This window comes from Furipterus horrens, unplaced genomic scaffold (assembly GCF_987537825.1).
Source record: "Furipterus horrens unplaced genomic scaffold, mFurHor1.1.pri manual_scaffold_5, whole genome shotgun sequence".
Lineage (NCBI taxonomy): Eukaryota > Metazoa > Chordata > Mammalia > Chiroptera > Furipteridae > Furipterus > Furipterus horrens.
Window position 1 is genome coordinate 12,386,508 of NW_028327175.1, and position 15,548 is coordinate 12,402,055.

General features: G+C 44.3%; 1 protein-coding gene across 1 annotated transcript; it reads left to right on the forward strand.

The window, feature by feature from the left end:
• Nucleotides 1-351: 351 nt before the first annotated feature.
• AMACR (alpha-methylacyl-CoA racemase) lies at nucleotides 352-13,756 on the forward strand. The gene is made up of 5 exons (XM_090276187.1): nucleotides 352-695; nucleotides 2,563-2,706; nucleotides 3,704-3,864; nucleotides 8,337-8,523; nucleotides 12,320-13,756. Exons 1-5 carry the CDS (start codon nucleotides 449-451, stop codon nucleotides 12,727-12,729), a joined length of 1,149 nt encoding a protein of 382 aa, XP_090132313.1. The 5' UTR covers nucleotides 352-448; the 3' UTR covers nucleotides 12,730-13,756.
• The last annotated feature ends 1,792 nt before the right edge of the window (nucleotides 13,757-15,548 follow it).

The following is a 15,548-nucleotide window of genomic DNA, read 5'->3' on the forward strand; positions in this document are numbered from 1 at the left end:
GAAGGTCTCTCAGAGCCGCTGGTGGATGCAGTCGTCGGCGGCTACGGCGCAGCGGCGGTGAAGAAGGCAATCTGCAGACTACGGACGGATGTTTACTCGCTGTGTATTTCTCCAAGAACGGACAGATGAGGGGCTCGACGGCACAGCGGCTGGGATCAGAAAGGTGAAACTGAAAGCGTCCTAAGGACGGTGACAGGCTCGAGAACGCTCAAGGTCAAGCCGGGGATTAATTTCGGACTTGACGGCGGGAAGAAAACTACAGCTACTCCACGGACACCCGGCCACCCACGCCGGGAGGCGGGGCCGGAAAGCGCGCCACTGCGCAGGCTCCAAGGACGCGCGCAGGCGCAGGAGGGCGGGAGCGCGCGCTCCGGGACGCGCGCCCGGGCTCAGAGGCGCGGGCTGTTCCCTCTGTCCTTTCTTCCTTCTGCTGGGACCGCGGGGGGCCATGGCCCTGCGGGGCGTCTCGGTGGTGGAGCTGGCGGGCCTGGCCCCGGGCCCGTTCTGCGGTATGGTCCTGGCGGACTTCGGGGCGCAGGTGGTGCGCGTGGACCGGCCCGGCGCCCTGGGCGACGTGAGCCACTTGTCCCGGGGCAAGCGCTCGCTGGTTGTGGACCTGAGGCGGCCGCGGGGAGTGGCCGTGGTGCGGCGCCTGTGCGCCCGGGCGGACGTGGTGCTGGAGCCCTTCCGCCACGGTGAGACCCCTCCCAGCCCCTCCAGGTGACCTGTTTGCGTCTGCGCACGCCACATCGTGGCCTGGTACTGCAAGAACCCAGCCCCCCGCCCCCGTCCCTGCCTTGCTAGACCGTTCTGTTCTGTTGCATTCGACGTCCTTGGTCGTTCGCCCCGTGAGACGGTCTTCCATGCCTGGAGCCCGAGATACTGCCGTTGCCCGTCTTCTCCTTACGCTTACCTCTCTCTGACTTCTTCCCAAGTTTCTCTTCTTCCTAGTCGCTCATTTCTATCTGCCTCTTTTAATTATTTGCGGGCCATGAACCTAATGAAAGTCATAGGTTTTCTACCAGGAAAACGGCAGAAAGGTGCAGTCAGTTGGCTGCATTTCAGAGATGAGGGCAGTGAGGTTGGCGTGCCTTCCAAAGCCACCCACGACCCAGGCTAACGCGCCTGAAGTGCTGGGGCACCGAAGTTCCAGCTTAATTCCAGTTACGCTGCTTCCTGGAGCCGCCTTATCCGTTCCCGTTATCTGCTCGTTTCCTAGACAGATGATATCCCAGTCTCTAACGGCACACCCCCTTCTCAGAGCTGTGGACGGAGGAATACGCAGCTCCTGTGTGTCTCTGACTGTCCCCAGGCACTGCTGCCTCCCCACGTCCCCAGCCCAGGCCGTCCCTTCCCTCCTAAGACGGCTTCTCCATCTGTGTGTTTCATTTTGGTGCATGGAACCAGTATCCGCCCAGTTGCCTTCATCAGAAACCTGCACTTGGCTCCGCCCTTTTCCCCTTTTTTTCTAGGACCTGGGAGTCTTTCCTTCCAGGCCTTCTGCAGCCTACTTGGCGCTGTTGCAACAACCCTTTGGAAGGTGTTATTGGGCTTTTCCACCCTCAGGTCCATTCTCAGCTGCAGCGTCATCTTGCTCAAGAGCAGGACGTCCGTAAATGTGTAGGGAATGAATTGAAGGTCGGTGAGGCACCGGGCCTATTCAGATGTGTTAACGCATTTACCCTCCCAGCCAGACTTCAGGACCACAGTATAATTTAGGGTTATATCATACTTTATAAGACCCCACTGAAGGTGAAGGAAGCTCAGATTCGTTAAATAACTTGTCCAGGGTCTTGCCATTCCGAGAGTCGAGGTGTGAGCCCAGCTGCAGCTGCCAAGTGCGAGGATTGAGGACCACAGTTCTTCTGTAGTTACCTATAGCCTTAGGGGGACTACGACACCGAATGTATTATGCAATCTTTATTGCTTTTCATTCCAGGAGACCTGAGGCATCCATTACCTGAATTTTGTGCAACCCACACTGTCCTGGCTGGTAACTTAGGAGCTGGGAGGCTGCTGTAGCCTTTCTCTCCATGGATGTTTGCAGTCTTTCTGTGCAGGCTCGGATGCTCTCGAGGCCCAGCCTGGGCTCAGGCAGGAAGCCTGCCAGGAGCACTTCTGAGCTGGTAGGGGAGGGGGAAGGGGTGCTCACCTGAGGACGGCAGGGGTGGAAGGTGGCAGGCCCTGATGCGGGCGTCGGGGGAGAAAAGGTCCTGAAAGGAAGAGCAGCTTTCAAGAGTGAACTGTCAGCCAAATAAAGACCTCGGGGAACTATTCCAAGAGACCATGCCATTTCAAATGCATTACCAAGGAGAGGATTTGGGAAACTAAAAGCACCAACTTAGGGGTTGAAATGCCCACTATGGGGATTGAAGAGGCCTGGGTGTGCCTAAAGGAAAGTAGAAAGTGCTGGAGGGAAAGAGCACCGGGTTCTAAACACGTTCTAAACCCACCACAAGTGTTACTGGTATTGCCTGCAAAGAGTGCTTGCTGTTCTGTGTTTGCCACAGAAAAGGGAGTATTCATGCTCTCGTAAAAACAGATTGTTCCTTTTCTCTTAAGGTGTCATGGAAAAACTCCAGCTCAGCCCAGAGATTCTGCAGAAGGAGAACCCCAAGCTCATCTATGCCCGGCTGAGTGGATTCGGCCAGTCGGGAAGATTCTCCAGGGCAGCGGGCCATGACATCAACTATCTGGCTTTGTCAGGTCTGATGGGAAAAAGAATTTCTCAGCACTCTTAATTTTGTTTCCGGTCAAGATCCACAGTGACACTGATGTGTGAAAAGGAAGGGGAAGATTGAAATCAATAAGGAGAGTGTGGTTGTTTAGAAACGGTTGGCTTGTCTTGGAACAGCCCTTCTCCACCCTTTCCCCGGTCTTAACGCATTTGGTGGGTAATACACTCTCACCAGTGACATACTTACTGCCTTTGTGAAGTCAGTTCCCAGGCAAGCCCCTGTAGGAAGTCGGGGACTTCGTGGTCATGGGGGCGGTTGCTCCACAGTTTGAAAATGCTGATATAGTTTGATTCTGACGCTCCTCTTCCCCCACCTTCACTGAGACTCTTTGCCTGAGTCACCACTTTAGACTTCTGTGGATACTGGACAGCTGTGGTTTTCAGGTCAGAATTCCATTTTCTTAGAATTTTTGCCTGTGGGACCGTGTTTTAGGATGGCCTGATCCTAGAACTTAAGAACTGTGTGTTGCTGAGGAAATTGTCTCACAGTTTCCATGAGTACACATTTAATGGTTGAGGAAAAGAGCGAGTGTAGAATTGGTTTTTCTCATATATTTAAAAATGGAATCCTTGTTCTTCTGTGTTCGATTATTTTCTTCCATCGCTTTCGAATAAGAATGGAAGTGTCTTATTCCGTTGTTAAGCCGTAAATGAAATTGATAACAATCTTTTTTCTCCTGGAATCATTTTTCTCATTTTCCTCAGTAAGAACTTAGAAATAAAATTTTGAAAATGTTAGGCGGAATAAAGTTTTAGAAAAGAAAAACAAAACAAAACAAGGAACCTTGTTGGAGGGAAAGCCTGTATGTAAATATGCTGAATATATTTAGAATTGGAAAAGCATCATGTACTAGTTTTCCCTTCTGTCAGCAACTAAAGAGATTCGTTATTCCTCTACGATGTTCATGTATTTTTTAAAAGAGACATTGCATTTGCAGTTAGTGTTCTCCAATTCTTTTGTTGTAGGCGTCCTGTCAAAAATTGGCAGAAGTGGCGAGAATCCCTACGCTCCACTGAATCTCCTGGCTGACTTTGGTGGCGGCGGCCTCATGTGCACACTGGGCATCGTGATGGCCCTTTTTGAACGCACGCGCTCTGGCAGAGGGCAGGTCATCGATGCAAGCATGGTGAGCGCTGCCTGGGGAAAACATTAGTCCTGCCGGTCGTTCCTAAGGACGAGATGCGGCTGCCCCAAGTCCTTTTCCAAACAAGACATCAATGAGATTTGAAGTTTGACGCCAAGTTACCAACGATATATTTTTTTTAAAAAGCCTCAGATTCTTTACATGAGTCAGAATGTCACATCTTGATCATGTGTTTGTAGAATCCATTTTCTAAAATTTTTGTGACACACCTGATTCTTGAGTTTTATTAATTTTCCCTAAGCTGTTTCTTGTGATTATAGTTTTCAAGAAATCTCCATTCAGAACTGGGTTCAGGAAGTCTTCCTTAGCAGAGAAGATTCTTTCCTTATTTTTTAAATCCTCATCTGAGGACACACTCATTGATTTTAGAGAGAGAGGAAAGGCGGGGAGAGAGAGAGAGAGAAACATTCATGTGAAAGACATCCATCCATTGTCTCTCATATGCGCCCAGACTGGGGACCAAACCCACAACCCAGACATGTGCCCTGACTGGGAATTCAACCACTCTAGCCAACTGAGCCACACTGGCCAGGGCAGCAGAGAACATTCTTAAGGATGTTAAGGTAAAACGGAGCAGTATAGACCTTCCCGCTGCATTTGGTAGGGGAGACTTGGACATCATAATGTTTCTTTTTCTTTCTTTCTTTCCTTTGCCTTGTGCGGGTGTTAAGCTAGGCACTTCCTCTGTGTGATTTCTTCTAATCCAGTTTCATTTGGAATACATTGTTATTTTAAAGAGCAGGAAGCTGAAGCATAGAAATTTGCCCAAGGTCTCACAGCTAGTTGGTAAGAGCCCAGGCCGGTACCCTACACGTTTGCATCTGGACAGACCTTTGGAGGTAGGATGGGGGATGGACTTGGGGGCCATAAGATTGGAAGCAGAGGGATGGTTACTGGTTTATTGCCAAGAGATCAGAGCAACCACTAAAGTAGTTTGGGGTAGAATGGGCCTGCATTTAAGGAATATTTGAGATGTAAAATAGCTGGGATTTGGCCATGCATTGGCAGTGAGGGGAGAGGGAAGGATGGAGGATGGCTCCCTTATTTCTGGCTTGGGTGGCTGGTGGCTGATGTCACTGGCACCCTGGGGGAGGATTACTGAAAGAAGAGGCAGTGCTGCACAGTGGTTGGCAGTGCAGACTCCGGTAACTGACTTCCTCCCTCCCAGCTCTGCCATTTCCTAGCTCTGTGGTCTTGAGTAAGTTACTTACCTCTCTGGGTCTCAATTCTTTGTCAAACAGAGATAATAATGGTATCTACCGCATAGCACTGCTAATGAGTTCAGTGTTCCGTGAGTAAACAGCGCCTGGCATTTTGTACAAATTTGTTGTTGTTGTTGTTATCAGAAGATGAAAAAGAGGAATAGGACTTTGGTGTTGGTGATTGCAAGTTCGAAGTGCCTTTGAGGTATCCAGGAGGGACACCTGAGGTTAGAGACTGGAAACAGGTGTCAGCCGTTTGGGAGCCACGTGAGGCTGCGGCTGCAGAACACAAGCTTCTGAGGAGGGGGCAGGCGGAAGTGAGAGCTAAGGAGAGCAGAGTGGGGACCAGAGGGAGTGTTGTCAAGGAAACCAAGGAAAGAGAAACCTCAGGGGTCATACATTGGTGGTGACCTCAAGAGTGTAAAACTGAACAGTTGTATAAATTGGATCTGTCATCGGTGACCTTTGGAAAGCTGTTTCCTACCAGAATCCCTCGCCCCCGGCGCCTTGGCCCGCACTTCTCCTCTCGGGCTCGTCACTGGCAGCCTGGTTCTGCGTCTGTGCCTCGTGACTCTGCCCTCGGGGTGCCCCTCACAGTGTCCTTGCTGTCCACTGCTCTTCCGTCTCAGTGCCCAGCCCGCTCCCAGCATGCAGTAGGAGCAGCAGCAGCGCCACTGCACTCACTACAAGGCAAGCGCAAGGCTAGGTGCTTGCCCTACGTCTGCTCTCCTCCGATCCACGCAGCTCCCTGAAGGAGGAGTGCCCACTCTCACTGGGCACTTGAGGACTTTCAGCCTTGGAGACGGTGACTGAAAAGAAGCCTCCAGGGTCAGAAGCACTGCTCTCTGCAGTTGGACGCTGAAGCCCCTGCTTTCAGTGACTGCCCTCTGCTGCCCTCCACTGGTCCCTGTCACCAAAGGGACTGAACTGAACACAAACACGGGCCTTGGGAGTTTTCAGGAGAATTTAAGGCTAAGCACTTAGTAATAAGTTGAATTTGTTAATGACATGTAATAGCTTATTTATAGTCAAATATCAGTAAAAGATAATTGTTACTTCTGTCAGACTGTGTCTAATCAGAATTTCATGATGATCAGGGAGATGGTATGGTTTTAGTGTGTGTGAGAATGTTGCAAGCTTTATTCAGGGTTTACGTTTGCATTAGGGTACAGTGAGTATTGGGTAGTTACTCAAGGCCAAGTGGCTCAGGAGCATCATATTCATTACTTCCCCATCTCTGGGAACACATGTGATGTAAATAGTTGTAGAAGCTACAATGTAGGTAGGCCAGTCGTTTTCAAATGTTTTAAGCAATAGAATCCTTGACTCAGGCAGCCTGTGATGGCCTGGAGTTGTCTCTTCAAAGTACTGTTTCCCTGGAAACTGGAGTTAAGGTAACTAGAACGTGGGGTCGGTTTTGCTGTGTTTACTCTTGATCTAGGGGAGTGCACCTGACCTGGGTGCTGTGTGTTGGCCTGCAGGCCTTTGGTCTGCATAATGTGACCAGTATAAGAGCCTGGGAAATTGAGGCTGCAGCTTGCCTGTGCTATAGGCCTCTCGTCCAGGGTCACATTCACTGCGTGGGGGTGAGGGGGGCGGGGAGCCACGTGCTGTGTTTCTTGTCCTGTATCCCCCCATGGCACTCAGTAAAGGTGGGATTAGATTAGAGCCTCCTTGTGTACTGAGTGGGCCAAACTGGACCCCTAACTCCATTAGTGCATCTTTTTTCAACAGACTCGTCAGTACATCTAGTGTGTAAGAGATTATATATATGTAAATGTATTATATATAATTGTGTATATCATTATATATATATATGTATGTATATGCATGTGTGTAAAATTGGATGCTCTTTTAAGAGCTGTATAACACAAATTCAAAAACTTGCACCACTGTAGGCTACTTATATAAACTCTACTATTTGGTGATATCAAATACCAGAGCCATAAATTTGGGTGTACATGCGATTTCAGGTTAAAGGGAAGACTAGGATGTGTCCAACGTGATAATTTGCATTTATTTCACAGCTAGGAAGTAAGAGAAATTCCACGCTCACAGCTGGAATGGGGCCCCTCCATTGCTAACCTCAGAGACAAGGATACTTTGATGGCTTTCTTCCTGGGGAGCCAGCATCATTAGGATTGTAAAAGCCTTAAGGATAGGCAGATAGTCTTCTCTCAATGGCCAGCACATGAAGCCATGTGGTCCTCATAAAGGGGGATGTGAATCCATTTCTTTAACTTCAGGCCTCCGTGGGGAGTTGGCTTCCCTAAACTAGATGGTTTGGACGTAGAAAACCCCATATACACGCCGCCCACATTGGTGGGTTTACAGGCACACCTTGGAGCTATTGCAGGTTTGATTCTAGACCACTGCAATAGGGTGAGTGTTATCATTGAGGCACGTGAGTTTTTTGGTTTCCGGTGCATGTGAAGTTATGTTTACACTATACTATACTCTATTAAGTGTGCAATAGCATTATGTCTAAAAACCAGTGTACATACTTCAACTTTTTTATTAAAAAATACTTTATTGCTAAAAATGCTAACTATCATCTGAGCTTGTTGGAAAAATGCGAACAGTAGACTCGCTTGACTCAGGGTTGCCACAAACCTTCTATTTATAAAAACCACAGTATCTGTGAAGCGCAATAAAGTGAGGTATGCCTGTATTTTGAAACTTTCTAGTGACCATTCAAGTTTAGATATGGTAAATATTTAAATACAGTTTTCTTGGGCTTGGGGTGAAACTAGGATAAGCTACATTTTACTGTGATGTGTTAACTTTTAGAATGTGATATGCTTCATATATCTGTGTATGTGTTTATAGATTTTGTGATCAAAAGATGGACTTTTAAAAGCCTTTCTGCTTTATTTTTAGCTTTTTATCCTGACAGTTTTTAACATACAAAAGTAGAGAGAATATACTGTAAATGAACTTTCTACTCTGACATACCTTCAAACTTTATCAACATTTTACCAGTCTTATTTGAAAGGAAGAACAAAAGTAATACCATCTAGCTTTCTGAGCAGTATTTTCTGAACTAAATAGTGTAGAAACCCGCTGTACCAAAAACCTGCTCTAACTCAGTTTCTCAAAATATCTAAGAAGTTGTATAATTAGGTATAATCTTCCTATATCCTAAGATAAACAGTTTTTGAACAACTATTAAAAAAAAAAACCTAAGTAGGAAGTAACCACGCTTTTACAGTTTAGTGATCTGGATTTGTATGGTATTCTGTTTCTTGCAAGGTGGAAGGAACAGCATATCTAAGCTCTTTTCTGTGGAAAACTGATAAAGGAGGTCTGTGGGACCAGCCGCGAGGAGAGAACTTACTAGATGGTGGAGCACCGTTCTACACGACTTACAGGACGGCAGACGGGGGGTTCATGGCTGTCGGAGCACTAGAACCCCAGTTCTATGAGCTGCTGGTCAAAGGTGAGGACCTTGCATGTCCCTCGCTGACGCCCTTTTTTCTGTGGATGCTCTTTAGCCTCTATTTGGGGGCATTTTGAAAATCTCGATATCTTTTATTACATGTCCACTTTATAGGTAACCTTGTTATAGCCATCATTATGTTGTGGGACATTTCCCCCATCTTTTAAACTGACAGGTAATTTTACAGTTCTATGAAATAACTCAGGACTATAAAAAATAATCACCTATTTTGTGGGAGTTCAGTGTTCTCATTACATTTCGTAATGGAATAAGATTGGATATTTGTCTTGCCCTATGTGCTGTCATCTTATTCTTCCCTAGAATGACCTGCTAGTCATCCTGTTCTTTGATAGACGTCCCTCCTGACACTTCAGTGTCAGGTGTCACCAGAGCACAGAGAGACTCTGGCGAATGAGATTGTGTTGGAATATGTTACTGTCACTGGGTGCGTCTGCAGTTTACCTTCCTTGCAGATCCTTGTCCTGTTAGCATGCTGCCCCAAGTCAGCAAGAAAATCTTCTATTCCTTCTTCCCTAATTAAATAATTGAACTGAAGTTATTTCATTCCTGTGAAATGTTTGAAATTAAAGTTCACTTTACAGATAATTTAGTATCTATGGAGTTTTAGACTGTGCTCTGAAGTGGTGTGACCAGCTGATCACAGCACATTTATCTTTCAACTTTAAATTTAGAGCTTCACTGTTACGTACGGTAGCTTTTCAGATGCAACGTGCTGCTCAAAGTTATTTGCATGTAACTGGAATGATTGTTACTGCAAGCATCCGAGAGCATTTTATGGTCAACTGTGTCAACTTCACCAACTTAACTGCAGTTGGAAAAACTGTAGAACGGAATGGTCTGTCTGGATCACAGGGGTGCCTTTTAGTCCAGAAATTAAAACTAAGACTAGAAGGGGTTAATTCAAAATTCTGTGCGGGACAACGCTATACGGAGGGAGCCAAACTTCTGCCACGGTGATGGGTGGCCCAGCAGAGCAGCAGGGACAGAGCGACAGTGGAGTTTGCACCCTGTATATTTATGCATTGTCCATGGAGAATCTAAATACAGTACAAATCGACCAAACTTCAGCCAGCTCTTTGGTATCGTCACACACAAGCTCTTCTAAATGACAGTGGTAAAATGTACTCTCTGAAAAAAAACCACATTTGTTGCTTTCAGTGCTAAACAATTGCTGCAATTACTGTTGAGTTCTAGTACCATGTTAGCATTATTAGCACATTTTAAAATACTTATCCATTGGTAAACTTTGCAAAGAAGTTGTTCAGGGAACTCCCAATTATACAGTCTCACCCAGATGTTGTCTTTGAAAATTAAAGTGAAAAGCTTATTAGTTTCGGTGCTCACACGGAGGTCTCTGACCCCTTTTGAGTCTGAGGTAAGGTAGGGGCCCAGCTTCATTCTGTCGCATATGGCCGTCCAGTTTTCCTGGCTTCCTCATTAGAAATCAATTGACCGTAGATGTAAGAGTTCCCTTTGGGACTCTCACTTCTGTTTCACTGATCGATGCCTGCATCCTTATGCCAGCACCACACTGTCCCGGTTACGGTTGCTTTGTAGTAAGTTTAAAATCAGAAAGTGAGTCTTTCAGTTATGGTCTTTTTCAAGATTTTTTGGCTGTTCATTTTCATATGAATTCTAGGAACTGCTTGCCCATTTCTGCCAAAAAAAGTGAGCTGGGATTTTGATAGGATTTTTTTGAGTCTGTACATCAATCTGGGGAATATTGGCATCGCAACAACATTAAGCCTTATCAGCCACAGAGCTGGCATGCTTTTCATTAATTTAGGTCTTCTCTACTTTCTTTTGGTGATTCTTTGTAGTTTTCAGTACACAGGGCCTGACTACCTTGTTTAAATTTATTCTGGAGAATTTTAGTCTTTTTGAAACTATTGCAAATGTTAACATTTTTCAGATCATTCCTTGAGATTCTTGGAGTCATAATTAATGTTTTTCCATCAAACTGGGGAATTTTTAGACATCATTTCTTCAAGGATTTTTTTTTTTACCTTTCTCTTCTGCTCTGAGATTCCTTACTGCATATGTTGGTATTTCTGATGGTGTACCACGTGCGTCTGAGGCTTTGTTCAGTTGCCTTTCTTATTTTTTTCTTTCTCTTCTTCAGGCTGGGCAAACTCAGTTTACCTCTTTTCAAGCTTATGGATTCCTTCTTCTCCCAGTTTGTGTCTGCCGTCGAGCCTCTCTGGTGACGTTTTCATTTGTCGTAGCACTTTTAAGCCTCAGAATTTCCATTTGGTTAATTTTAAAGAATAATTTCTATCTCTTTATTGATATCCTCAATCTGATGAGACACTATCCTCATACTTTCCCTTAATTCTTTAGGTATGGTTTCCTTCAGTGCTTTGAACATACTTAAAATTGCTGATTTAAAGTCTTTGTCTAGTAAATCCAACATCTGGCTTCCTCAGGGACAGTTTGTGTTCATTGTTTTTTCCCCCCTGTGTATGGGCCATACTGTCCTTCCTTTCTGCGTACTTCACAACTTTTTGTTGGAACTGGATGTTTTAAATAATTTAATATGGCAAATCTGGATATCAGGCCTCTCCTTTTCCTTACCCAGTCCTGTATTTGTTGTTACTGCTCTATGTTTATTTAAGGACTCTTCTGGGATAACTCTGTATTTTTTCTTTAGCACGTGCAGCCACTTCTGTATGCTCGGTAACTTAGTGGTCAGCTCATGATGGGACAGAGATGTCCTTAAATACCACAAACCAACAAAGCACTCATCCTTTTCTGAGGAACTCTGTGCCTTCACGTCTCATTTGTTCAGAGCCTCAGGGTCTGCCAGCCGTGAAAGATTAGCACCTTCCCATACCTCTCCTGGGCATGCTTGCTGCCTTGGGCACCTGCATGCGTTCTAAATTCTCAGGAATATGTTGGAGCTTTTCAGCATCCCCTGTGGACATCCTATTCTCCATTTTTTCCTTTTACCTTTTTTTGGTCAACAGCTAATGCCCCCTCAGATAGCTGTGATGTTAAACAGTTGACACCGATTTTTTCAGATGTTCTGGGTCTAGGGCTATTCTGAGTCAGATCAGAGAAAGACAGCCCTGAGAATGGAGCCTTTCAGGGAGCTTCCAGACAGGCCAACTAGTGACAGTTCTCTGGGGATGGGGTTTGGGGGAGCTCCAAACTCATTTTGCCCCCTTCATGCTTGAGAGGGAAGTCTGCATGCCGCACTGGTGACTGGATGGCTGATAACTTTCTGTCCTGTTTGCTGTAAGTACAATTTGCAATGAGTCTTTGATTACTTTACAAGTTTTTTGTTCCTAGTTCACAGCAGTGTTTTTAAGAGGGTAATGAATTAAATATCACCACCCCACTAGAACTCTTTAATTTGATAAAATATAGAGAAATTAATGTTATTTACAAAATTGCAATCTGGAATTTAATCATTATCATTAGACTTCTTTCTTGGAAACTGAGGTAGACAGATTCAATATGACAGATAATAACATCACAAGAAAATTTCTTTTTGAAAACCTACTCAGAGTGAAGAAATAGATTTCTGGAAACTGGACCATTAAAAGTAGACTACTTTTGATGAAGTGTAAATAATAAAATCTTGGCATGGAAAATCTTCTTGGATTTTTGCTACCCCTACTACCACCGCCCTCTCCAGCCTTTGGTTCCAGCCCATTTGAGAAGCCCTTGTGGAACATCCTACTTGGGACAGTAAACTTAAAACACATTGTCATTGATTATAATTGTCCCATCCAAAGCATAATAATTTAAGAAATTTTGTTTTTCCTCTTAGGACTTGGGCTGAAGTCTAATGAACTTCCCAATCAGATGAGCATGACTGATTGGCCAGAAATGAAGAAGAAATTTGCAGATATATTTGCCAAGAAGACAAAGGCAGAGTGGTGTCAGATCTTCGATGGCACAGATGCATGTGTGACTCCGGTTCTGACTTTTGAAGAGGCTTCCCGTCATGATCATAACAAGGAACGGGGCTCGTTTATCACTGATAGGGAGCAGGGTGTGAGTCCCCGCCCTGCACCTCTGCTGTCAAACACCCCAGCCATCCCTTCTTTTGAAAGGGATCCTTTTGTAGGGGAACATACAGAAGAGATACTTAATGAATTAGGGTTCAGCCAGGAAGAGATTGACCAGCTTTACGCAGATAAAGTTATTGAAGGTAATAAACTGAGAGCTAATCTCTGAAGTCCAGGCCGCTCAGCTCAAGTGCATTTGAATATCGCACTTATGGTATAGAACAGTACATACAAACGTATGCATGGAAACAGGAAGAACAGTATTACAGCATTGCAGCTATTCTAATCAAGACACAAGTAATGATCATACTCTGAAAATGGTTAACATCATGGCTTTTGATTTAGGAATGTTTTTAGTTTACCTATACTAAATTATGGCAAATTTTCTGCCTTCCATTTACTTGAGAAATTATATTTGTTGATATTAAAGCATTTAAATATCTGTAATATACTTTAAATGAATTAATATAATTCTTTTTTATTAAATAAAACTTCTTCCTCCTAAAGTTTATTTGTGAGCTTTTAAGTCTGAAGAGCTTTCAAGGAAGTCCTTTAAGAAGCAGTTAAGTAGCATTTTGTTTCATTGAAATATTTTTGGCCCTACTGTTTACCAAAATGAATTTGATTAAGGAAATTATTCAGCCAGTGTCTCTGAATTAGAATTTTAGAAAATGTTCTTGAAACTTCCTTCTGATAACTCCCACCCCTCCATCTAGACCACTCCACTGAGAGCCGGATTCCTCTGTGAAGCTGTTTGTTAGCATCACCAGACGTGTCTGCTTTTCAGTAAATTGCACCATCATCCATATGACAGGCCTCATAGATGCTTCCTCCTCATACCAGTTTCCCGTTTCCATTCTCGTCACATTGCCGTCTGCCCCCAGCAGGCCCTTGGCTTATGCCTCACTTCACTTAGGCCACTGCCCAAATGTTACCTTATGGGGAGTCCATTCCTGACCCTTGTCTAAAATAGCAGCCACCTAATCACGCGCTGTCCCCTCACCAGTTTTATTTTCTTCGTACCGCGTATTGCTACTGACATACTAAACCAGGCCTCATTCCCTCTTAGCCAGTGCACACTAGAGTGGAAGCTTTATAAAGACTTTGTAGGTTTTATTCATAGCTAAATCCCGCCTGGAACTGTGCCAAGCCCATAGCAGACGCTCTGTGAATGTTGATTAAAGGAATGAAACTCAGTAGAGACGTGCTGTGTGCCCCCCCTCCCTAGCTCCCGTATCCATCCTGCCCATCTCTCCTTCGTTCGGGCCCCTCTTACCTGTTCCCTGCTGACTTCTACTTCCAATGTCATAGCTTTCATTGTTTTTCCATCATGTTTTTGACGCCAAACTGGTCTTTTTTAGTCCTGTAAAATTCTTCAGTAGTACTTTTTTTTTCCCTATAGAATAAAATTTCAATTCATTTATATAACATCTCAACCCTTTATAATAAGACTTGTACCTAGCTGTCCAGGCCCATCCCTGCTCCTCTGCTCCGCAGCACTTTATACTGACTGGGCCACGTCAAGTTTCTCAATACGCTGTGGTCTCTTGCTTCCGTTCCTTCTCATATGCTGCAGCGTTTTCTAAGACTTAACAATACTCCTGACCCCTTTTGCTCCAGCACATTGATCTAGCAAACTGAGACTTGGCTCAAACACAGTCTTCTTTGTGAAACTTCATTTCTTAGCTCTAGGGTGGTTTCGTACAGTGATTACGAACTTTGGAGCAGAAGGGCCCTGGGTTCACATCTCCCTCTATTATTGTGACAAACAATGCCTGTGATGTGCCTGGGACATCCTGGATGCTAAGTACTGGCTCCTAGTCTTAGGCACTCTTGCTCTGTTCCCATTGCACTATGCACATATCTCCAAGGATAGTAATTGTTTTTAGCGTAGTTTACATAGCTCTTCACTAGACCATGGACTCCTAGCATGTAGAAGAATCCTCTGGAGATACTCTTAAAGCACAGATTCCTGGATCCCACCCCTAGAGGTTCTAATGTAGTGGGTCTGGGTGGGACCACAGAATTTGTGTTTTTACCGATCTTGATAATAATGTTTTCAGTTCAAAGGCCACACTTTGAATACCACTGTTCTAATGAATATGAACCAAATCATTTTATGTTTTTACTGTCATAAGAGGTACTAAAAATCTGTTGAATAGATTGGTGATGAAAAGGATAGAAACAAGTTGGCAAAAATCTGTATAGAGTATTAATTTCTGTGATTACACAAAATGTATGAATGAAAAATTATTTTTTGTAGAGTTTGAACTTTTCGCGAATAACGGTATATAAATAAGGTCACTAGCTTTTGTTGGTGACCCATACTTTCCTTCTGAAGAGTATAAGACCGTGTGCAAAAAACGCTATACTTTCTCTTTTTAGTTATTTTTTGGCAAACTATAGATTTAGAAATAGGCAAGGGTGCAGGTAAGGAAATGGAAATTCTAGTGAAAGAAAATATTCTTTTTGTTTGCACTTTAAAAAATTAAGTTTTTTGGTAAAATAGATTAATAATATTAGATAAATTCAGGTGTATGCACAATTAAGCATCTGTGTACTCCATTGCATGCCCTCACCTGAAGTCTGTTTTCCTTCTATTAGCACATATTTGACCCCCTTTAGCCACTTCACCCTCTTCCCACACTCTTTCCTCTCCGGTAACTACCAGTCTGTTGTCTGACTCTGAGTTTGATTTTGTTTGTTTTATTAGTTTTTTACTGTTTGTTTTATATAGCACATGTGAGTGAAATGGTATGGCTTTTGTCCTTTTCCATCGGACTTATTTTACTTACCATCATACTCTCAAGAGCTACCCATGTTGTTGCAAACGACAATATTCCATCGTATGTATGCACCACCTCTTCTTTCTCTAATCACCCATCAGTGGACACGTAGGTTGTCTCCCTGTCTTGGCTACTGTAAATAATGCCGCAGTGAACATAGGGTCACATGTATCTTTAGAAATAAGTGTTCATATTTTTGGGG